The following is a 23,003-nucleotide window of genomic DNA, read 5'->3' on the forward strand; positions in this document are numbered from 1 at the left end:
CACCTATATCCACAAAGTAATCAGATGCTATCAAAATGGAAATGAAAGATTGCCTATGGCACTAAAGTATTGGATACTACGTTGTCTGTGTGGAGACTGCAACCTTCTAAATCAAATTAGATAAGCAAACAGGATTTTCACTGCATGAGTGTGTGTTTTTTCGAATGCAAAGACCTGTTTATCTGCCTGTATTCATACTCCTTGCACATATTCCCTCTGAAATCTAAAGGTCACGTGACGATTGCATGCAAAGTTACAGGAGAGCATTAGTCAGCCATGTTATAGAGCATGTAGAGTCTGTTGCAATGAGAAGAGGGAGTGGTGCTGCACCCTGCTGCTTAGTCCCATTTCTCTCTCTCTGTGCACGTGCGTGTGTGTGTGTGTGTGTGTGTGTGTGTGTGTGTGTGTGTGAGTGTGTGTGACAGAGACAGAGCAGGCTTTCATCAGGTTTTGACAGGGACTGAGGCCGACAAAGTGCAGGGCAAAGTAAAGTGAAGCGATAGACTGGAGGCTTCAGCTCCGGCAGAGATGAAGCACTGTGAAGCTAATGTTTGACTGATATCTCACATTTCCACCTGTGCACAGGCAGACACACTGTACAGTCTCTGGAAATTAATTAAGCATCAGCATGCACACGCAAAAGTGATTATTTTTTTTAAATAAATCATTATATGTACAGTGTATTCAGAGAATCAGAGAAAATCCAGTTCAAAGTGGACCAACCACTAAATTCCACTCTTTCGTCTCCTGTCTTTGATCTACAGGAAACGAAGTCCATCTGCATCCAGGGATCCAAACCAAAAATACGACCAAAGGGAGGGGGGCGACCACTCACAGTATGCCCCGACGGACGGCGGCATGCCCAGATCACCGTCTGACTATGGGGATGGGGACCATCGGCGGGCTCCGCGGGGCCCACACATGTACGCAGACGCAGATGGGGCGCGGACCGGCTACCGGGACCGGCGGGGCCCCGGGCGCTGGCACTCCCAGGAATACCCGCTGGACCAGGAGCTAGATGGACCACCCAGCGAGTACGACCTGCAGCGGCAGCGCCAGGAGGAGTTCCAGACGCGCTATCGCAGCGATCCCAACCTGGCACGCTACCCTGTGAAGCCGCAGCCCTACGAGGAGCAGATGAGGATGCACGCCGAGGTGGGCCGCCTGAGGCACGAGCGCCGCCATAGCGACGTCTCACTGGCCTACACGGAGCAGGATGACCCAGGCCCCATCCGGCTGTCCCGACAGCATCTCACCGAGCGCCGGCCGCCTATGGTGGGACAGCGCTCCTACTCCGTCGACCGCTCCTCACCAGGGCCCATGGGTCCCGGCCTTGGAGGCCACAGGACCTCCAACCACAGCCCCCCGACGCCGCACCGGAGCCCCGTGCTGGGTGACCGATCCGGGGACCTGCGGAGAGGCGACCTGGGTGATCCCATGAGGAGGCAGCAACACCACTTAGACCCCAGTTCGGCCGTCCGCAAGACCAAGAGGGAGAAGATGGAGAGCATGTTGAGGAATGACTCTCTCAGCTCGGACCAGTCGGAGTCGGTGCGCCCGCCACCCCCCAAGCCCCACAAAACCAAAAAGGGAGGAAAGATGCGGCAGGTGTCGCTGAGCAGCTCGGAGGAGGAGCTGGCCACCACACCAGAGTACACCAGCTGTGAGGACGTGGAGATAGAGAGTGAGTCAGTCAGTGAGAAAGGTAGGGGCCACATACAGCACTGCTTCTTTCTCTGTTTAGAGCTTTATGTAATTCTTCTCATGCTTTTTCATCCAATTATAAAGCCTTTTCTAGCATCATACTGACATAATGTTGTTTAGAAAGAAAGATTTCAGTTCATTATGTTTTAATTATTGTTGCTGTCTCATGTTGATATTGATTCTTGCAGCTGTTGACTCAGATATAACTCAGATATTCCCCAGTCTACAGTCTCTACACGTGCTTTGTGTGTTTGTATGTCTTCATGTGTATTTGTATGTGTAAGGCTCATTATTTTTGATAAGATTGTATTTTTTATTTTTTTTAATAACAGCTGAAGATCCATTAAAAAACGTAAAAATAAATGAAAACACCATTTTTACACTTTGTAGATCCACAAATATATGTTTTTGATTTCCTTAGAGTGACTCTGGTGCACAATCAGTCGCTCATTTTATATTTTCTCTTCCTTTTTCCTCATCAGTTTCTACTTTCATAACTACTACTAAACTGCGGTGAACAGTTGATTATTTCTTCAGAAGACACAACAGCTTCATGTGTGTGATGATGACATTGGTTTAAATAATCTCTGCTTTTCGAAAACACTGAGCCTTACGTCGATGCAAAGCAGTGTTGCGTTTTACGTGTGTTATCTACGAACATTCTACTCTAACAGCTCCGGTGCCTGTGAGGAGGAGCCGGCCGGATCAGCTTCAGTGTGGATGGGTGCTTTATGTGTATGGCTGTGACTTTGAAACAAATGTAAAGCTACTGTGTTTGCTGGCATCTTGTGGCACATTTGGCCAGGTCCTACCACAGCTGTGTCACATGATCGGCCCTTTCTATCGGACAGTGTTGCGTAACTGACAGACAGAGGGGCGCAGGGAGAGGGCCAGGGTGTGGGTGTCGAGTGAAATATTAATTGCAGTGTGTTTTATCGAGTAGCTTTATATCATCACTGCTGCATACCAATGAATATTATTGTGATGTTATTAGAATAAAGGTAATAGAAGAGCAGAGGGTGATTATGTGTTTTCCTGCAGTATGCTGCACCTCCTCTGTAAACCTGGGTCTCCACACTGCTTTGCTAGCACGCTGATGATGTCATTCCTGGTCCAGTGGCCCGTCACAAAGTGGAAGTAGGACTACGGTTCAGTCCAGCTGGGAAGGCAGCAAAAGCTGATGGTGGTTGGTGGCTCCGCCTGTCCTGCTGCCTGCTTACAACAAGAACATCAGACCGCTCATGGCAAATGTCCTACCTGCTTGGGAAAAAACAAGCGCACTTGTCGAATTGTACAAACGCGCACTGGCAAGCAAACAGTCAGAGTGACTGAATTAAATGCCACTTTGCATAGAATCAACATCAAAAGCAATCGTTTAGGCTGTTAGCTTCATGACCGCTCCCCCCCCCCCCCCCCCCCCCCCGCTTGACAGTTGTCGTAATTGCAAATTGATTTTGTTGTCAAACCTGTAATTACGGAGGCCTTTGCTTTAGAAATGGTAAAAGCAGCGAACACCGAAGAAAGAATGAGGCGCAGTTGACAAATGGTGGAATAAAGGATTGAAAGGAGGAAAAGTACAGTAGCACAGTTTTTCTTTTGTCGGTAGCAGCAGACCCAGAGCTGCCATATGCTCCGGAATGTTTAATCTGGAGCAGAGGGGAGGAATTCAGTCGGTCTGCTCCATTATGTAACTGTTCTCCTCACCAAAGGAAGCGGCCCAGCGATAGCGCTACATTATTGATGTGGGAGTTTCCAGGTTTCCAGGTAGCCGCGGTACAGAAATAGGGAGAAGAAGCGGGCTGTGTTGAGGGTCAGAGTTTCTGTTCCTGTCTGCTTCTGTCTGCCTCCTCCACAGGTCAGCCTGCGTAGGAGAGAGAGGCAAAACAAAGGACAGAGCTGAACTGTTGACCCGAATAAGTTGAGCAAACCACACCAGCTACAGCACACACAGGGACAGCTGATTACACGCAGCTATCTTTGGTCTTTATTTTCTTATAATTGGCACTTTCATTCATTTATGACACAATTAAGGCTCCTGTGATATGGCGCATGCAGGGAGTCTAATAAATGGTTCAGTAGAACCGTTTATTAGTGTTCCTGTTTGCACTCTGTCAAGTAGACTTAATTATATAACGGACAGCCGAGAGGGGATGCAAACTCCAGGCCTCAGATTTGGACATGTGACATCCTACCGGCCATCAACAAAGATCAGTCAGTTTTGGCAGTCCAGAGAGTTTACAAATGGAACTAATTTAGCACCAGGTGTTTTTTTACGCCAATTGTGATTTACGGCCACTGTTCATTCTAAAGAGCTGACACAATCAAGAAATCTCCCTGCATGTACTATCACATACAAACCAAGCACTCTACATCCGCTAACCCTCATCCGAAGCGAGGGTCAAAGGGCGGATGGTGTTTGATGCTGTGCAGATTGTAAAGCCCCTTGAGGCAAATCTGTGATTCGTGATATTGGGCTATATAAATAAAAATGGACTTGAAAAAGTCAAGAAAAAAACAAAAAACAGCCAGAGCAGCAGAGCAAAGAACACCAGTTATAATTGCATGTGAGGCCACAACTGACTCCGCCAGAAGATGGGTGTGTGACAGCAGGCTCAGGCCAGAGGAAGGAGGAGGGCCTGATGGGATGAAAAGGAAGGGAGACCAGGGGGAGGTGGGGGAGGAGTCTGGAGGGGAGAGGGTGTGCCGGCTGTAATGGGCCTGGCTCGTGCCTGCGAGCGCTGGAGACTGATTTATCGCGGTGTTCCTCTCCCCGTGTTTTCCTCTGCATCGATTCCCCTGACATGCCGTCTCATAATAGTGCCGAACAGACAGAAAAGGAGAAGCTGGCTGGCTAACTACGGCAGAGAGGTGGACGGTGCGTCGTAACAGCCTAAGTTACATCCTCATCAATGCTCTTCTGGGATCGGTTTTTGCACCTCAATAAGTCTGTTCGGTTCGTAGTAGCATCACCGTGTTTTGTGCTTCACAGTAGAAGTTAGGTATGCGCCCTTTGTTTCAGAATAAAAGCTCTTGTTGTGAGATCTGCCTCCACCAGGGGCTTAACGTGACACCGTATCACCTTCCCAGCGTGGCGACTATGTTTAAACATACACACAGTCTCACCCCTGCCTCTTTCCTGCTCTCGCCCCTTGAATTGTAGTAAAAACAGCATCAATAATTAATGATCCAATTAATAGTTTACACTGGTTTTTATTGAGCTGTCAAAGTGATGGAAAGCCTGCTGGTGGTGAACTCCACCACTGCCTGCTCTCTGCCTCCGTCCTGAATCAGCACTTTGCAGGGGGCCTCGGAGTCGGGGGGCGAAAACGGCAGGGCCGGGCTCAGACTGCTGATGCTCACAATTTCCGGCCGTGATGAGTTTCCTGCTCCCTGAAAAAAAAAAAAAAAAACACACATACACACACACACACAGTGCCTCGCCGGGGATCAGTGCCCAATTGTGGTGTGCCACTGTTAATAAAGCTTGGGCGAAAGAGAGGCTGGATGCAGCTCCGTGTTGGCCACTCAAATTCTTTTTGACAGATGTGGAGGGTGGGCTGTGGGAGGAGTGTGATGGGAGGAAGAGCAGACGCAGGTGGAGGGGAAACTGTGACCGATACAACCTTGAGATAAGCTGCAAAAGCATCAAAATTGATCTATTGCTCCAAAAAAAGTCCAAAAAATGCAAACTTCACATGTTTACATGATAATGTTTCTTCCTCTCCCTGATCATAGAGGCAGGCCTTAAGCTGTTTGCACTATCATGGCCACATTAGGCAAGTGACTCGTTCCGTGGAGAGTGTCCACCACGCTGAACTGGGCTCTGGTGTTTGTGCCGCCGACAGACTAGCAGCTGGGAGGCTAAGAGGGTAATCACTGTTGTCAGCTGTTGGTTAGAGGGCCGCAGAGGGCAAAGCCTGTCCGGGGACATCCATAATGTTTTATCACAGCGCATAACTGTGTACAGTTAGTCGTTTTAGCACTCCCCTTGACTGATGGATGGATAGCGGTGATAGAAGAGAGAGAGGGGGGAGAAGGACAGCTTGGTAGTTTGGCTCAGACTGACCTTGCAACTTAGTCACAACTCTGAATATGAAGAAGATCGCAAGTGTGGAAATGTCATCGGGAGGTGTTTTACTCTGGCTGGTGTGGATATAGATTAGATTCATTGTAAAATAAACATAGTAAATATAGCAAAGCTGGAGGTGGATCTTTTCAGCATCACCCCAAAGGAGTGCAACATTTTGTAAAAAATGAAAATGCACAACTTCTTACATTATATTGGAAAAATATTATGAAAATCTAGGTCCCAACTTTATAGAATAATGTTACGAAAAATATACCGAATCAAAATACGTCTTTGTTTCACACATTTCTTCCCCTTTACTGTTAACCACATTGCCCTTACCAGATGAATTGTGGGGAAAAAGGGAATCAGACTGGGCAAGAGACATGATCCAATGAATCTGTTAACAGGAACTTGTATCAGCAGTCACTCTGGTGAACAATGTCATGATACAGTAAGTAACAAGGAACAACGCTGTGGAACTTAAACTCAAGTTGTAATAAACCTAAATGATCCCTTAAAACAAGATCTGTGTGCATTTCTGCATCAGCTGTGTTTAAGTGATGTGGCTATATTTATTCACAGTGGCACTATCTATACACCACTCTTCTTCCACGCAGCTTCTTCTTCTCTACATTTCTCTACACCCCCCCCCCCCCCCCCCCCACACACACACACACACACACACACGCACTACCAGAAGCATATGCAGGCTATTTTTATGCCTTTCCATCAGAGTCCCCTGATTTCCCCGAGACTGACTCCTCAGCCAGATAATGCTTGAAGGATGCCTGTCCTGTAAAGATCCATTAGGTTCTGCAGCTCTCTGCAGGGGAAGTGAAGTGTGTGAAGAGTGATGTATATGGCCCCGGGGGTTGTGGTGTTTTCAGATGACCTTCCTGTGCCCCTGGCCCTGAGGTTCACTACAGCTACGTACACATACAGTACACACAGTACATACTTTCACGCAAACACGCGAGTACATCCATGTATAAGTGGAAGAGCAGGGTCGGCTCTCTAAGATTTTGTTATTGTTTAAACTCTAACTGACCTTTTCATGGGAGCAATTTCACTTGGGATTGTTAAAATGTCTCGACCGAGTAAGCGAACAACATTTAAATGTCCATTCCGCCTTCGTAACATGACGTTTAATGCAGAGATGTGCTTGTCTCTAAGGTCTCAGTCAAACAGTATCCTGACAACTGAAACGATTCCTCCCCGTGTTCACGCAGCCTCAACACTCAGTCCTCTTAACCTCCACGCTGCTCTCCATCGGGACTCCGACAGCCCTGACTGCATTCACTGCGTTTCACTCTTTCTAATTAGCTTATATTTGTGAAGCCTCTTTATCAAATTGAAAGCACACTCCATCTCTCTGCTCGGTGCATCCCGCATCTTGAAAACAGGTCGGTTCTTGCATTCGTAGCTTCCCACCAGAAGAAATGCTCCCAGCGGGTGGATGTCTGTCTCATAAGACATCTGCGTCTCTTGGGTTTGTTTTAACGGAAGCATCGCGTCCGTCTGCAGCAAGAGATGGAGCTATAGGTCTTGATCGCCCCTCTTCAGGGTCCAACCACCATCAGTTCCTCTCTAACCCTTCTGCTGGATTGATGAAACAATTCAGAAAAAGTTTCAAAGAAATGTCCCAGGAACCTCCGTCCTGTAGAACCATTACAGCCGCTTGCCCAGCCTGTGTGTCTCAGGGCTGCGTGTCCACTGGTGCCTCCACAGAAGCGGCAGTCAGAGCCTCATCTTTAAAAGCTGTCCCCCAGTGCACTTTGGATTGAGGTCAGTTAAGGCTGTGCGGCACTGCAATCTGGATCCTCAGTTAAACACATTAGAGATGTGCCCTGCTCCCCTCCCCCCCTACAGATAAAGCTACTGTAAGAAAGAAAGATAGACACATGCTAGCTTTGTTTGAACAAAATGCGTGTTGTCTGTTGATTTGAACTCAGCAAAGCGCTTCTAAAGATTGTTCTCTGGGAAAGAAGATGACATTACAAGCTAAAGACGTTGCAGTGGAGAGAGGAGTGAGTAACAGTTGAAACATTAGCCCTGTTGTTGGACAAATACTGTCCTCTGATTGTGTTTGAATAATACAAACCTGCACCTTTAGAGCAATGTATGGAAAATGACAACTGTATTACAGTTGCACGGTAAGCTAGCCAGATCTCGATGCCTCTTCTGATTAAGTGAGTCGTGATTGCCAAGACCATATCCACACATATGGCATTTACCGTGAGGTTACATTTTATTTTATTCCATAAAAGTACTTTTATCTTTTATGTCATGTTAGCCAAGGTGGTGTTTTTTTCAGGCACCTCCGTCCTTCACCTGTAGTCACATTCTATTTGTTATGACCAGCTAGATGTATAGGAAGATTAATTAATGGATTATAATGATGTCCTGGAAGAGCAGTTCCTTTCCTTCTAAAGCGATATTCCCGATGTGTTGTAAAGCGGTACAGCATGTTTGATAATGAATCAACCCTTGTGTCATTTAAACCAGCGTGAAATGCAGTGCTGATAGCCAAAGTTGGGGAATTCTAAAACGATGTCACAACATTCCTTCTAAATTGACCAACCTATGAGGGAAACTATATCCGCAGAATCTGACCTCTGGTCCCGTGTGTGTTGAGTTTGGATCTTTACAAGGCTGAACATGTGGGATTTAATCGACGTCCTGTCGGAAAGACGAGGAACAAAAAAGGAGGAACAGATGGTCATGAATGTCCCAGCTGAGAACTGTGTGTCTGATTGCAGGCTTGTGTCCGTCCCTTACCGCACAGTGTGGCGGTGGTCAAATCATGACTGTTCCTTTGTGTATTGTGACCTGAGCTGCATCTCTCTCTCTCCACAGGGATCTTAGGCACAGGACGACTTGAGTTTGAGCAGTATGTGAGAGAGTGTGTGTGTGTGTGTGCAAAGATGAATGTTTGGATGTCTTGTTTTAGTGTATTATGTGTGTGTCTGTCTGGCTGTTACTGTCTATTGTTGTCCGTGGTGTCCTCACTGGTCCCTCTCGCTGTCCTCTCTTGTGTATGTGCGACCCCCCCACCCCGCCCCCCCACCTTACAGGAGATTTGGATGGCCATTGGTGGGACCATGCGTCTTGGCATAGCAGCGAGGCCTCCCCAATGTCTTTGGTGAGACATGTGGAGTCCTGCCTTGACCCCTCCCTCCCTCCCTCCTTCCCGCCCCTTAACCCCATCTCTCTCTCCCTCTCTCTGTCTCTCTCCTTCCTCTCCCCCTCCCCCCATCCCCCCCCCTTTCTCCCAGAGTCTTTTGTCATTTCATGTTTCCTTCGTTTTATTTACACCTTTGCATGTTGTTTTTCTGTTTTTTCTTTCTGTTTTATCCCACACCTGTAGGGGACAGTCAAAGGGGAAAAAGAAAAACTATTGAGCAGACATTTATGTCCGAGCCGACACACACCTTATCTGAGAGGCAAAAGAAAATGGTGCGCTTTGGGGGACACTCATTTGAAGAGGACTTGGCATGGTGTGAACCGCAGGTTAAAGACTCGGGAGTTGATACGTGCAGTAGCACTACCCTAAACGAGGAGCATAGCCATAGTGAGAAGGTACTGAGACAATCTAGCCTGCATTTTGTTATTATTATTATTATTTATGACCTACCCATCCAGTCTTTGTTTGCTCTCTGTCACTCAGTGTACGTAGGTGAGATGTTTGTTTTTCTGGATTTTAGTTGACGTTGTACAAATTGATTTCTCTTGCGATTTCGTTCCTCTTTTCCTTTTTTTTTTCTCCGGTTACTATTGGCTCCACCTTGCTCGGTGTTGCAAAAAACGTCTCTTTTGGGGGCACCCTCTTTGCTTGCTACTTGTACTTGCTGTTTTGCTCCCCAACCAGAAACAACACACCTTACAGTAGTTGTTAAAAAAAAAAAAAAAAAGAGCATTGACACACAACCTCTCTGTTTTGTCATGGCACACAGGAATGTGGGTCTCTCCTAGTCGCATGCTCGTTCTCCTCCGTATGTTGTGTCCTTGCTCTGCAGCGGTCCTGTTTAGTGCAGCAGGAACACCTTTTACTCAGGCCCGTCCCTCTCACTATGCTGCCCCCCCCCTCCCCCCCACACACACACACACAGCACCCAGTCCAGACAGAACCCGCCCCCTTGCCCAACTTTCCACTCACTTCTGTAGCAAAAACCCAAATGACTGTTTAAGCACACAAAACAGGGAAGACTGGATTTGTTTTGCACAAAAAATTTAAAAAAAATTAAAACACGTTTTTCTTTTTTCCCTTTCACTGCGCGTCTGTGATTTCACCCTATCCGTGTCTCATGGCTTTATTCTGTGCGGTGTATGTTTCATCTTTTTTTGATCTTTAAACTGGCACCTCATGGTCCACCTCATATCGTATCATAGACAACCTCCCCCCCCCCCCCCCCTCCCTCCCCCCTTTTTCGCTGTCTGCTTTCCCCTCACTACTCCACTGGATGGTGGTTGTGTGTTTGTGTGAAGCACCGGACTCCGGTGCTTCCTGCTCCGGTTTGAAGAGCTGGTTTGAGGAGGAGTGTCGGGCTGCTTGCTTTACTCTGCATGGGGCGCTGCATGAAGCTCACTCCGCCCTCACACCGGCAGGTTCACACAAGCTCCTCATCAATAGTTTTTTCCATGATTAGCTTAATTATACTATCCTTTAGAGTTTAAATAATTCAGCGTGTTGCTATCTAAAAAGACAAAGATCAACTGTATTGATGAGGCAACAGAGTTTGTGTGAACTTTCTTCCCTGAGTGAATAAACACTCCCGCCCATGCCCCGCCCTTTTTTCACTGTAAACAGTTGTCTGCTTTGGTCTGAAGTAATCAAATTCAAGCGGCTGAGTTGTTAAACAGTAGGTGTGTTGCTCTGACCTTGTAGCACCCGGTGACGTGGCAGCCGTCCAAAGATGGGGATCGCCTAATAGGCCGTATTTTACTCAACAAGCGCATGAAGGACGGAAGCGTGCCTCGAGACTCAGGAGCTCTGCTCGGTCTGAAGGTGAGCTCATAATGACTCTGTCTGAAAGGTATGATGCACTCACACCCACGTTGAGATACCCAACAGTTCCCACCATCATCATACTGCCAATATAATGTGTCAAAATATACACGTTTGACATGTATGACACAAAATATGATGGCAATAGATGTCAGCTGACCACACCCAGGAATTCTGGGTAAAGTCGATAGACCAGGTGACTGTCAGTGTTGGTGATGTTAACATACAGTATAATAACTTCTCGGCTGTGAATTCTACTATTTTGTGGCCTTTTTGATTGCATCATAGTCCTGCTCAGTATTAATATTCATTAAAGACTTGATTATGCTCCTGATGAATATTAATGAATAGCGTTTGGCATTGAGCCATGTCATTTTTTGAACTCACTCACACTGAACTACTTTAATGAACTGCATTCAGCAGCTTGCAGGAAACACGTCAGTGTCGTCACTGCCCAAACAACTGAAACATTATTTGCACATTGCAGTCTTTATGTCTGGAATAGCACCATCACAGTCCCTTAGGTATTTAAATCTTATGCTTTTAGTGCTGTATAACCTTCTCCTATAGGTCATATTCTGGCTTCACATGATCCGTTGTAGTCTTAGTTTGTTGTTGCAGTGTAGTCACTAGATTGTCCGTTGTGCAGGATGCTTTGGTTTCCCTCCCCTTTTCACTGTTGCATAAACCTGTAGGTGGTGGAAAAAAGAAATAAAGCTGAGCAGCCAAAGTCCAGAGGAGCATGCTTGGACATAAAGAGAGAGATGGGGAAAAATCATTACTGATTGAATGAGCCTCCTGAAACGGCATGTTTGTGTCTGCTCAGTGCCTCTGTGCGTTTCTGTCCGCTCAGCAGCAGCCAGCCAACTCAACAGTCCACTCAGTCAGTCCACCAGTCAGGCTGCCGGCCTCGCCCTCTCTGTCCATCTCTCTCTCTCTCTCACTGTCCATCTCTCTCTCTCTCTCACTGTCCATCTCTCTCTCTCTCTCTCTCTCTCACTGTCCATCTCTCTCTCTCTCTCTCACTGTCCATCTCTCTCTCTCTCTCACTGTCCATCTCTCTCTCTCTCTCTCTCTCTCACTGTCCATCTCTCTCTCTCTCTCACTGTCCATCTCTCTCTCTCTCTCTCTCTCTCTCTCTCTCACTGTCCATCTCTCTCTCTCTCTCTCTCTCTCTCACTGTCCATCTCTCTCTCTCTCTCTCACTGTCCATCTCTCTCTCTCTCTCACTGTCCATCTCTCTCTCGCTCTCGCTCTCTCACACTGTCCATCTCGCTCTCTCACACTGTCCATCTCTCTCTCTCTCACTGTCCATCTCTCTCTCGCTCTCGCTCTCTCACACTGTCCATCTCGCTCTCTCACACTGTCCATCTCGCTCTCTCACACTGTCCATCTCTCTCTCTCTCACTGTCCATCTCTCTCTCTCTCACTGTCCATCTCTCTCTCGCTCTCGCTCTCTCACACTGTCCATCTCTCTCTCTCTCTCACTGTCCATCTCTCTCTCTCTCACACTGTCCATCTCTCTCTCGCTCTCGCTCTCTCACACTGTCCATCTCTCGCTCTCGCTCTCACACTGTCCATCTCTCTCTCTCTCTCTCTCTCTCTCTCTCTCTCTCTCTCTCTCTCTCTCTCTCCCCCCCCCCTCCTCTGCGAGCCTCCTTCTCTGGCTCCTGCCCTGTTACATAAAGCCATTTCATTTAGCAGACTTCCCTAAGCTCCTTTGTATGTTGGCATTCAGCTGCCATTAGGAGGGATTTTTATTTGTATGATGCTCATGTAAGCTGAGGCGAGTGGAGTACAGCAGCTCAGGACTGTACAGTACGGCTCTAGCCCACGGGACGGCACTGTCACTGACCCACAGAGTGTGTCCGTGGGGGAGAAAGCATAGCCCTGAACATTAGTTTTTTTTAAACGGAGATGCACTTCTACCAGTGACCCTCTCCTTAATGCTTTTATTGAGGATTCATACCTTGCAGGCAAAGGCTAAAGCCATGACATCAACAGCAGACATTGAGGGGACAACAATCTTCTTCTGCAAGCTGCAATTATGTCCTGAATAGTTTTCACATCAAGTCCGCAGTTATGACAACACCAACACAAAGTGGGTCTTCACATGCATGTCAGTGCTAACCCCGTCACCTCTCTGCTTCTACAGGTGGTGGGAGGCAAGATGACAGAATCTGGTAGACTTTGTGCTTTTATCACTAAAGTGAGGAAAGGAAGTCTAGCAGACACTGTTGGACACCTCAGACCAGGTACTAAAACACAAACACACACACACTTGTATGTAGAAACTCAAATAGTGGATTTATTCAATAGGCTTTAGAGGAGCATGACGATGTGTATTTTCTACACTTGCATGAAAGATATCCTGCTTGACTTTGAGTGTCTCTTTTTTTCCGCAGGTGACCAGGTGCTGGAGTGGAATGGGAAGCTATTACAAGGAGCCACATTTAAAGAAGTTTACAATATCATTCTAGAATCTAAGCCTGAGCCGCAGGTGGAGCTGGTGGTCTCACGGCCTATAGGGTAAGAGCTCACCGACCCTCACCGTCACACACTCTATATGCTCTTCACCAGACCGTTGTGCCGCCGGTGTTATGGAGCAGTAAGGGCCGGGGCATTGGAACAGACGGTCTGTGGTGTTACGCACGAGGAATAATTCTTGCATTTGTGTTACTTATTGTGGCTTTTATCTTTAATGAATTAAGTAAAGAGGAATCAGTGTCTACCTGTCTCTTGCCAGTGGAATACCAGGATATCTTCCAGGTCCTTAAGACAATGAAAAAGAATAATAAGTTGGAGAGGATGAATTTATTATTCATAGTAAATGCCATTATTCTGCCAAGTAACTAGTGCTAGGGCAACATAAACAGGTTTAAATGTTGTTGAGCTTTTAACATAAATTGAACAGTTGTGCAATTAATGCACATTCAGCTAATAACTTTAGATGTGATTCAGTCGATCAGATAAAACAAAGGTATTATTAAAAAATACTTCCTTACATGAATGAACAACATGCATTTCCCAAACTAAAACCAATTAAAGCAAGAATAACGCATCGGGTTGTGATTACGTCACTTTACATTGATATTTATTTTGCAGTTACTTCCTATATTCCCTATATCTGACCTGCTTTGTGCTGCCGAGGGAGCTGCTGGGTGAATGAAGACTAATGCGGTGCTTACGGTCATTAGAGCAAGGGTGCAGTCAGCATTAGCTCAAATTGATCCTTTCCATCCCCTCCCTCTCTTTTGTCTCACACGCTCGGGCTCACACACACTCTCTTCTTTTTCCAGAGATATTCCAAGGATACCAGACAGCACACATGCACAACTGGAATCAAGTGAGTCTTGAGAAGCTTTAGCCTATTTCATTTCCCCGTTTTATTCTATTATTCAGCCTCGAAACATCAAGTGAATGAAATGTCTTGCTTCTGTCACTCTGCCTCTCTGTCTCTCTCGAGGCATGCTTTCTTGCCCTCTTTCTGTCTCTCTTCTCGTCTGGGTCTCTCTATCTTCCTTACTACCCCCTCTCTCATTTTCATTTCTCGATGTCACTAAAACCACAAACTACGAACCAGCATCACCACTGAATAATCTGACTGCGTCGTCTCTGGCCCTGTCAGGTTCGAGTTCTTTTGAGTCTCAGAAGATGGATCGCCCGTCCATCTCCGTCACGTCCCCCATGAGTCCCAGCATGCTGAGGGACGCCCCCCAGTACCTGTCAGGACAGCTCTCAGTAAGCGACCTCAGCATGACTGTATGTGAAATCCTCTGTTAGATATTGACCACTGTTGAAAACTTATGAGTAAGATGGGTCATTACGTTCACATGACTACATTTTGACATGTCCTACTAAACTCACATTTATAACGCAATGCAATCTTCAATCCTGGATCAAAGCACTGGGCTGCCGGGAACAGCTTCTCTCACTCTGCCTGTTCAGCTGGCCCTTTACCAACCCAGCACCGGATTGTAGATCAGGTTACTGTGTGTCTTGTCCATTATCTAGTGTAAAAACCCTCCTGGGGTAAATTGGGTAAAGGGCTGCATTAAAGCAAGAGATGAATCAACCCTCAAATTTAGGGTCCAGCAGGGAAGTAGCTTTAGCATCTAGGTAACACCTCCAGGACATTGATATTTAAAAGAAATAGCTGGGTTTTAAGGCTGATACCACGGCCAATCTTCACAATCATTTCTGAGTATTTTCAGCTGATTTCAGTTGCTGCAGTGGACTGTAGAATAACGTGACTCACAATAATACCTTTAACACTGCGTCAACCAATTCAAAACAAGCACTGAATTCTTCTTATGTTCCACATTGAGGCGACTGACCCTGGAATTCAAAAGCAAGTGATCAGTGAAACAGTTCAGTTCACTGAATTAACCTTGTGAGTTCTTCACGATGGTATTTTTGGAGCCGTCGTTAAATTGTCTGTCGGGACAACGAGGGTTTTAACGTCACTGTGACGCACGCCTTGAAGCAGAGGATGAACGGTCCAGAGCAGAGAAGAGATATGATCGGGAGGCAATGATAATTACGAAGGGCCCGTGCAGAACAGAGCACAGAAGCTCAGGGACAAGTGATCAGAAAAAATTGAAAATAGCAATGAACCCACCGGCCTAAATGGCCCATCTGAAACTACAAACTTCTGTTGTTGTTGTTGTTTAGAGTGTATTGTACGTTTTTGTTAGTAATTTATGGGATTTTGGTTTTATTGCCTTTTCTTTTCTGTTCTTTTTTTTTTTTTGCTGTTTAATTGTGCTTATCCAGAGCCAAAGCCTTAGTAGAAGAACAACGCCTTTTGCCCCTAGGGTCCAGGTAATGGGCCCCCTCTGAAGGGCACAATCTCTATATTTGGTCTTTGCTCATTGACTGTTGACTGGCTGACTTTCTGTTTCCATACTTTGGAAAAATGCATTCGCGGGGAAATGGCAGCTTCAAGTTTCCCTCAGTGCAGTGCATTGTGTCATTCTTTTCAATTTGATTTACGATGAGTGTTACTATCTCATTTTAACCCTTCACCTCATTCCTCCTAGGTTATGCATGCTGGACTAATCCGCACATGTTTACAGAGACACTCTTCCGTTGCCTGATTTGACACCAGTAATTGACCCCGACCTCGTGTCGTACATCTCTGTATCTTTGGCAATGCGGGAGGGCGTCTCCCTGAACTTTCTCAGGACAAAGGACTTGTGTCGTTTTCTGTTTCAAATGACATGAACCCAGTCCTGGTTAACCCTACACTCATCTACAGGAGTTATGTTCATTAGCAGCTTGTGCTGGATGGGTCTGCAGATTCATGTTGCAGTGAAAAGATACCAAGTTCACCATCCTGTGTTTGAAACAAACTTTTCTTTTCCAGATGAGAGTTTAAGCAAATTGTACCTCCCAAATGGCAAACTGAACAAAGCTTTGAAAGTGTTCCTTCGCGCCGAGGGTCCTCTTTAATATCACTGAGCCTTTTCTCCTGGTTTTGGTTAATAACACGCAGCATACTCACTTTGTGTGAATCTATATTCTTGATTCAGGTAGCATGAAGGTTAACACTCCTACTGTGACACTAACAGTATGTTGTTTTACCTAAAAGTACCTTCACGAAGCTCTGAATGATATTGTCATTATGCATAGAGCATGCAGGTGAGCTTTTTCAAATTTAGAGGAGTCTGAAGACATGACATGGCATTTGAATGGAGGTCAATAAGTGTTTTTTTTATGTGTGTGCGTGTTAACGTATGCACTTTTGGAAAAGCTTGTATGTTTCAGTGAATTCGTTATTTGTACACACATTGTAAAGTCACACAGTTTGTATACTTGAGTTCTTTACTATGAACCAAGTGTTATCACTCATAATATAATCTACATGATTCCAAGGGGAATCTTTTCAGAAATATTGTACCATTCACAGATAGAACACTGTACTCATACTTTGCGGTATCTGGTATTTTGGTGGGCTACAGGTTTCGAGATTACTTGGTACAATTTGTTTTCCCATAAGCCCTCTGCTGTCTGTTTTTGCATACATGAAATCTACTGACTCGAATGCTCTTTCTTGCGTTGCTGCACGTATAGCTGGTAGTTGATTTTTAAATGGCGCAGACCCTTTCCACAATCATATTTTCAAAGAAGTATGGACAGAAGCTTAGAAGTTTTATTTCTCATTTCATCTACTTTCTGTGAGGCCTCAGTTGGAGTTTTTTCTTCTTCTAAGTGTCTTCTTTTGGAGTCCATACTTCCCTTTTAGTGTGAACTGTCTTCGATTCCTGTCGCAACAGCATGATTGATTTCTCCATATCGATGCCCATTAAATATCCGAGAGACCATTATTAGAGGCAGCATCATCACTGGTAGACGGTCTCATTTCAACAGAGCACACTGTTCATTTTAGAGCATGTTGCCTTCAGCATTTCACTCCAATTCACTCCAGTGGAAATGACATCCGGGCCAAATGCATTCACTTCCATTCGATGAGATTTATTCATCCCTGCAGGGGAAGTTTTTAATGACCAACATAAACACATTCATTTTACAACACTTATCGTAATAGAAAAAAAACAACACAAAGATATGTTTTAGCACCGTGCACAAAAACACATCTTTCCATTAAAGGAGGGTCTCTTTAACCATCGAAACTAAAATATCATAAATACATTTTTAGCATCATCATACCATATTAACACTGATACAGTAAGTCCATGTTTTATGAGCACTTAAAGAGATAGGTCTGATTTTTTTTAAAGGGGTCGTATGAGGTATTTATCCACAGTCAGTGTATCACTTACTGTACATGGCGGTCAGCAAGGCCCCACTTTGAAGAAACAGTCAGGAGCTGCTATGTGTCTGTTTATCCAAACGGGGGGGGGTGAAGTACAACATCTACTGTAGGTACACTGACTATGGAATTAACTCATACAACCCCACTTCAAATAATCTGAACTATCTCTTTAAACTCTGATAAATTGTGCCGACCAAGCATGTGACCTTATCTTAGCAGGTAGACATATTCCTCCTCTTCCTCAAAGGGTAAATACAGGAGAAGACTCTATGCTGTAGCCGAAAACTGTCGGCTCGAATGAGATATAGGTCTCAATAAAAGAAGACACAAATGCTCCTGTAGTAGCTATACTTCTAATTTGATGCAGTTGTCTTCTCCTGCATTAGTCCCTCTGTGTGTTTTTATTCCTGCTGTGCCCTGATCAGTCCCTCAGCAGGCTGTCTCTGCTCTGCCCCTGCAGGTCAAACTGTGGTATGACAAAGTGGGCCATCAGCTAATTGTCACCATCCTGGGCGCCAAAGACCTGCCAGCCAGGGAAGACGGCCGGCCCAGGAACCCTTACGTCAAAATCTACTTCCTCCCTGATAGAAGGTAAGAGTAGAAACAGTTACCATTTTACCCTCCCCACTCATTTAATGTCACTTCAATTCACTCCGTCCAGGAGGTTATTGGACACTAGTGGGCCAAACTGATTATATATCTTAAAAAATGGATTCTGTGTTCGTGTGGATTTTTTTTGGAACAATGTGACAAGGTCATGAATCAATGTTTTTTTGTCCGTTAGCATCAGGAAAGCCTGTAGGGATATAAGTGGATGTGTCTGACTACTTTGTTGGTCGTTCAGTGCAGTTTCTTTGTTATGCACTGATAGAATGCAGGAAGTGGACATGTTCCTCACTTTGCCATCTCATTGCCATCATCAGCATGCCACGGTGATGTGCTCTGTGCTGTGTCGTGTTGTTGATCTGTTGTATTCGTGGCTCTTCCCTATCATGGTTGTAAATAAAAACAGTTTGAATTATTGTTCCTCCAGCGACAAAAGCAAGAGGAGAACAAAAACGGTAAAGAAATCCTTAGAGCCCAAATGGAACCAGACCTTTATGTATTCGCCGGTGCACCGGCGGGAGTTTCGGGAGCGCATGCTGGAGATCACATTGTGGGACCAAGCCAGGGTGAGGGAGGAGGAGAGCGAATTCCTGGGAGAGGTAAGAAAACCAAACCCCACCCATCAGGGACACTCACTGACAGTATCTCAGCTAATCCGCTCGAATGGGGTCAAGCCCTTGATAAAGCTCTTTCAAGGTTGTGGTGGTCCGGTCCTTGTCCAACACGGACAATGAGCTTTGGTGTTTTTATTTACTGTGTAAAACTGTTAAATAAAGAGGGAAGGGGTTGTTTTGGATTGACGCTGACTGTAAGAGGCCTATGAGTATTGTGGCACAAGTGCGTGTTGCTGTAATTCCATCATTAAGAAAAAAATGATGTTAGTTTGCAACTATTTGCAGTGAAGACATTTTTGACCGTGGACTTTTTTTTTTTTTTTCTCTGGCAGATCCTTATTGAGCTTGAGACGGCTCTTCTGGACGACGAGCCGCACTGGTACAAGCTACAAACCCACGACGTGTCCTCCATCCCACTCCCACGTGCCTCCCCAAACACACAGCGCAGGCAGCTCCATGGAGAGAGTCCAACGCGGCGGCTCCAGAGTGCGTAACCCCTCTGTCACTGACGCATGTCACACACCTTTGATTGACACCTTGAAATTAATTGGCAAGGCATAACGGAAGGGTCATGCCACTTAACATTTACAAACCATATCAGTTATAAAATAACTTTACTAAAACCAAAGACAAGACATTTTACTGTGTGGCTACATTTCAAAACTTGCTTAACAATCTTGTCTATAATAGAGCACACGAAGTAAAGAGAATGTGGGTATAATATAAATTAATTGAAAGAATTACTGAAGTCGGTTCTCCTCGGGCACTCGTCTGAGTAGGTTGATCCAAGGTGATTTTCCAAAGTTACAATCTTTTTATTAACAAAATTCCCTCTTTTTCTTTGTTGAGACTACCAACATTGTTATTGTCACGGTACTTGGCAGAGCTGGCATGCAAGGAACATCACGGTTACAAGACGGCCAGCGAGTAGTGGTCATGTAGCTAAGATCAGGATCAAATCAAGATAGACTTCAATACAGTAAACCTCTGGCCCCACTGGTTTTCTGTTCCTGCTTTAGTTAACTAACTAACTAAGGCTTTATTAACCGATGTAGTTTATGCGGATGTTGTGTTTGTTGGGCATGTCACATCAACTTTACTGCTTCTGCTTTTACAGACAAGGGCTCATATTCATACAACTCAGGTAAAGTCCCCCCCCCCCTCTATGGAGCATCTGAGTGTTCTCCTGTCGTCTGCAATGATGCATCTTTGTGGCCTGATCCAACCCTTGTCCATCCCTCATGAAGGGTGCATGTCTCTGCTGCCTTACATGGACTTCAATGGGGGGGGAGCTGGTGTACATTTTTACACCACTCGTCTGAAATCCGCTCAGGGTATCCGACACATGCACGCTCCAGGGAAACAGAGGTTAAGGACACAGTGGTCTCTCCCTCTCTGTGTAATCACCTGTGAACTACCTCACAATCCCGTCCTGCAACCCGGAAACCATATCCTGCAAAACGTGATGTGCTAAAAACCCAGGCGATCTGCCAGTCCTGGCAGACACAATATGCTTTGATTTTGACCACTTGCCTTTCCTCTGTAATGCATTATTTTGGTCGTTACCAACATTTCCCCTTTTAAGAATGCACAAAATGCTTTTGGCAAACTCTGCAGCCCATTCTACTTTGCTTGTGCTTGTGTGTCTTGAACGTTTTCTTGATCATGGGAGACATTAGATGACGCTGGTGCCATACTTAAAACAGTGGTGGTGTCTTACGTTAGAGAAACGGAAAAAGTTGATTATCTTTATGCCCAATACATTATTTAGCCGGCGTCGTATTTTCTCTAACTGAACCCCAGAAATAGCTCATCGTGTGGCCCTTCTCTCACCATTCTGTGAGCAGTTAGTGGTGAACGTGCTTCACACGGCTGTACTGTAGTCCGCGTTACGCAGCACTGCTTCACTGTGCTGCTCCTACTACATCCCCCACCAGGATGATTTTCTGGCCGTTTATGTAAGTGTGAGGTGAAAGAGCTGACAGCTGTAAAAAGTCTCCAGCCAACTGAGATGAGAGGTTTGGAGCGGCGCTGCCAGAGTGCAGTACTTGTCATTTCTGATAGAGCACACTAGTCCGGTTGATTTAAGTTGACTGAACGGTGAAGGCGGTGTGTGTGTGTGTGTGTGTGTGTGTGTGTGTTGGGGGGCTTCAGGGAGGGGTTCATACTTTAGAGAGAGGGGACAGGGAAGGGCAATAAGGCTTCCGGGTAAGATGAAGAAATAGCTGTAACGCCACATCACTTCTCCCACCCCCACCTTCACATGCAAATTGAATGATTGAATGTATTACCTCAAAGTGCCACAGTTCAGATGAAGACAGATCTACTGTTTTTTTGTTGTTGGCGTGGATCACTGAAATGCGGCGTTATTTGTTACAGCTGATGCGTAATTTGACATAAATCATCCAAAGCGCTCTCCTACAGGACCGTTTGTTGTCGTTGTGGGGTGTGATGACGGGTGCACTTCTTAGGGTAAATAAATGAACGAGGGAATGAAGATGTCTCTTGTATTTTCCAATGTTTCTCTCTGTCTCTTTATCTCGAAGGATCCCAGAGGATAAGTGACAGCGAGATCTCAGACTACGATTGTGAAGATGGTGTTGGGGTAATAACAGGTAATATATTATGGTCATATTAACAAGACTCATGAGTGCATGTAAATGGATTCTGAAAAAGCAAAATGAGCCAGTGTGAAGGTAAAGTGGCAACATAGTTTGAAATGTTTATTGGGCTGTTTTACCAGACCGTATTATATTTTTCAGTTTTATTTCAACCTCACCACCTACATGCCCACCATCCGTCAAATGCCTCCTTGGCCTGAACTGCTTACAATACTGTTATATATCACATTAGCAGGGTGAAATGCTGCAGCAGCACAGCGAGGGAGCACTGAGATTGTGTCTGCCTCTGCACTGCTAGTTGCTGTTCTGCTGTGCTCACCGAGGCTCCAGCAGCACGCCCACGCTGCACATTAGAAGAGGAGAAGCTCTGCTCTGCTGTTTGCAGCCAGAGAAAAACGGCAAAAAAGAAAGACTGAAAAGTACTTGGTATTTGCCCACACACGATATCAACCTTGAAGGAAACCGCGCTGAAAGAGGCAGCAAAACATAGAGACTTGCTTTTGTGTTCTCATGCAAAAGATAGTAATGCAGTATGGTCTTTGTGGCAGGGCCACAGAGACAAAGAGAGGGAAAGAACATGAGACATAGATGAGAAATGCATTGGAGAGAGAGAGAAGAGAATAGATTCAGTTGCTGTCAGACACACAGACAGCATCGGCCTGGACTCCCTGATGATACTGTAGCTGAGGGAAATCCCCCTCCAGTCCAGCCTCTTTAACATTCTCATCAGCCCCGCACTGCCTCACCATGCCAGGCAGTCACCTTCACTTCATTCACAGTGAAGGGAATACCCCTTCGTTCAGCCTTGGTCGCACCCTCCTCTTTACACAGGCTCCACCACATCTCAGTCTACACTGCAGCATTAAAGGGACAGTTCACCCCCAAAACCAAAAACACATGTTTTTCCTCTTACCTGTAGGGCTATTTATCAATCTAGACTGTCTTGGTGTGAGTTGCCTAGGTTTGGAGATAGAGATGTCTGCTTTCTCTCTTCATATAATATGACTATATGGCACTCAGCTTGTGGTGCTTGAAGCGCAAAAGAACTGCATTTGAAAAAAAACTCAAATGCCTCTTTCCAGAAATCATGACCTAGTTACTCAAGATAATCCACAGACCTCGTTGGGAGCAGTCTCATGTAGGAACTACTTTCTTTCTACCGAACCACACCCGCTAACCGAATCAGCGCGCAGAAGGAAGTGTTTTTTGGGGTGAACTGTCCCTTTATACTGCTGACACTATTACTTTTAAAGGGGGACGAGAAACATTTTTTATTGCATTTTATCTTCCGGTAAACTAACTACCTGGTTTCTAGTTGTCCGGTCCATTCAGTATATCATAGGTGAACTGTCACAGGTACTGCTTATGTCTTTCAAAGTATAACTCCTGTTATTGGACTCTTTTGATGGAGTTTTAGAAGTGAAGTCACATGTTTAATATTTTGTACAGTACAATTAGATTTGCTTTGACCCTCAGTCCCGTCCCTACTGTCCTTCTGCTCCGATGCAGCCCGCTCCTCTTGTTCAATCCTGTTAATCCTCAGTGAAGGTTCTCCTCTTTAGAGGTGCTTAACAGACGGGCTGTACTCATGCGTCAGGCAGCCTGT

General features: G+C 45.6%; 1 protein-coding gene across 14 annotated transcripts in view; it reads left to right on the forward strand.

The window, feature by feature from the left end:
- rims2a (regulating synaptic membrane exocytosis 2a) overlaps positions 1-23,003 on the forward strand; it is a 129,456-nt gene that overhangs the window by 61,396 nt on the left and 45,057 nt on the right. For 7 of the 14 annotated variants that reach the window (XM_076096592.1, XM_076096594.1, XM_076096596.1 and 4 more), the window contains 11 exons: positions 765-1,705; positions 8,848-8,915; positions 10,659-10,778; positions 12,934-13,033; positions 13,184-13,307; positions 14,078-14,124; positions 14,407-14,519; positions 18,017-18,147; positions 18,590-18,761; positions 19,109-19,262; positions 21,323-21,391. In XM_076096592.1, the coding sequence (XP_075952707.1) occupies positions 765-1,705; positions 8,848-8,915; positions 10,659-10,778; positions 12,934-13,033; positions 13,184-13,307; positions 14,078-14,124; positions 14,407-14,519; positions 18,017-18,147; positions 18,590-18,761; positions 19,109-19,262; positions 21,323-21,391 (2,039 nt within the window). Of the gene's footprint in view, positions 1-764; positions 1,706-8,847; positions 8,916-9,140; positions 9,353-10,658; positions 10,779-12,933; positions 13,034-13,183; positions 13,308-14,077; positions 14,125-14,406; positions 14,520-15,554; positions 15,603-18,016; positions 18,148-18,568; positions 18,762-19,108; positions 19,263-19,893; positions 19,921-21,322; positions 21,392-23,003 lie in introns of all 14 variants that reach the window. The other 7 variants (XM_076096590.1, XM_076096591.1, XM_076096598.1 and 4 more) reach the window with 4 other exon arrangements.

Source organism: Anarhichas minor, unplaced genomic scaffold, assembly GCF_050575085.1.
Source record: "Anarhichas minor isolate MPS153535 unplaced genomic scaffold, ASM5057508v1 ptg000022l, whole genome shotgun sequence".
Lineage (NCBI taxonomy): Eukaryota > Metazoa > Chordata > Actinopteri > Perciformes > Anarhichadidae > Anarhichas > Anarhichas minor.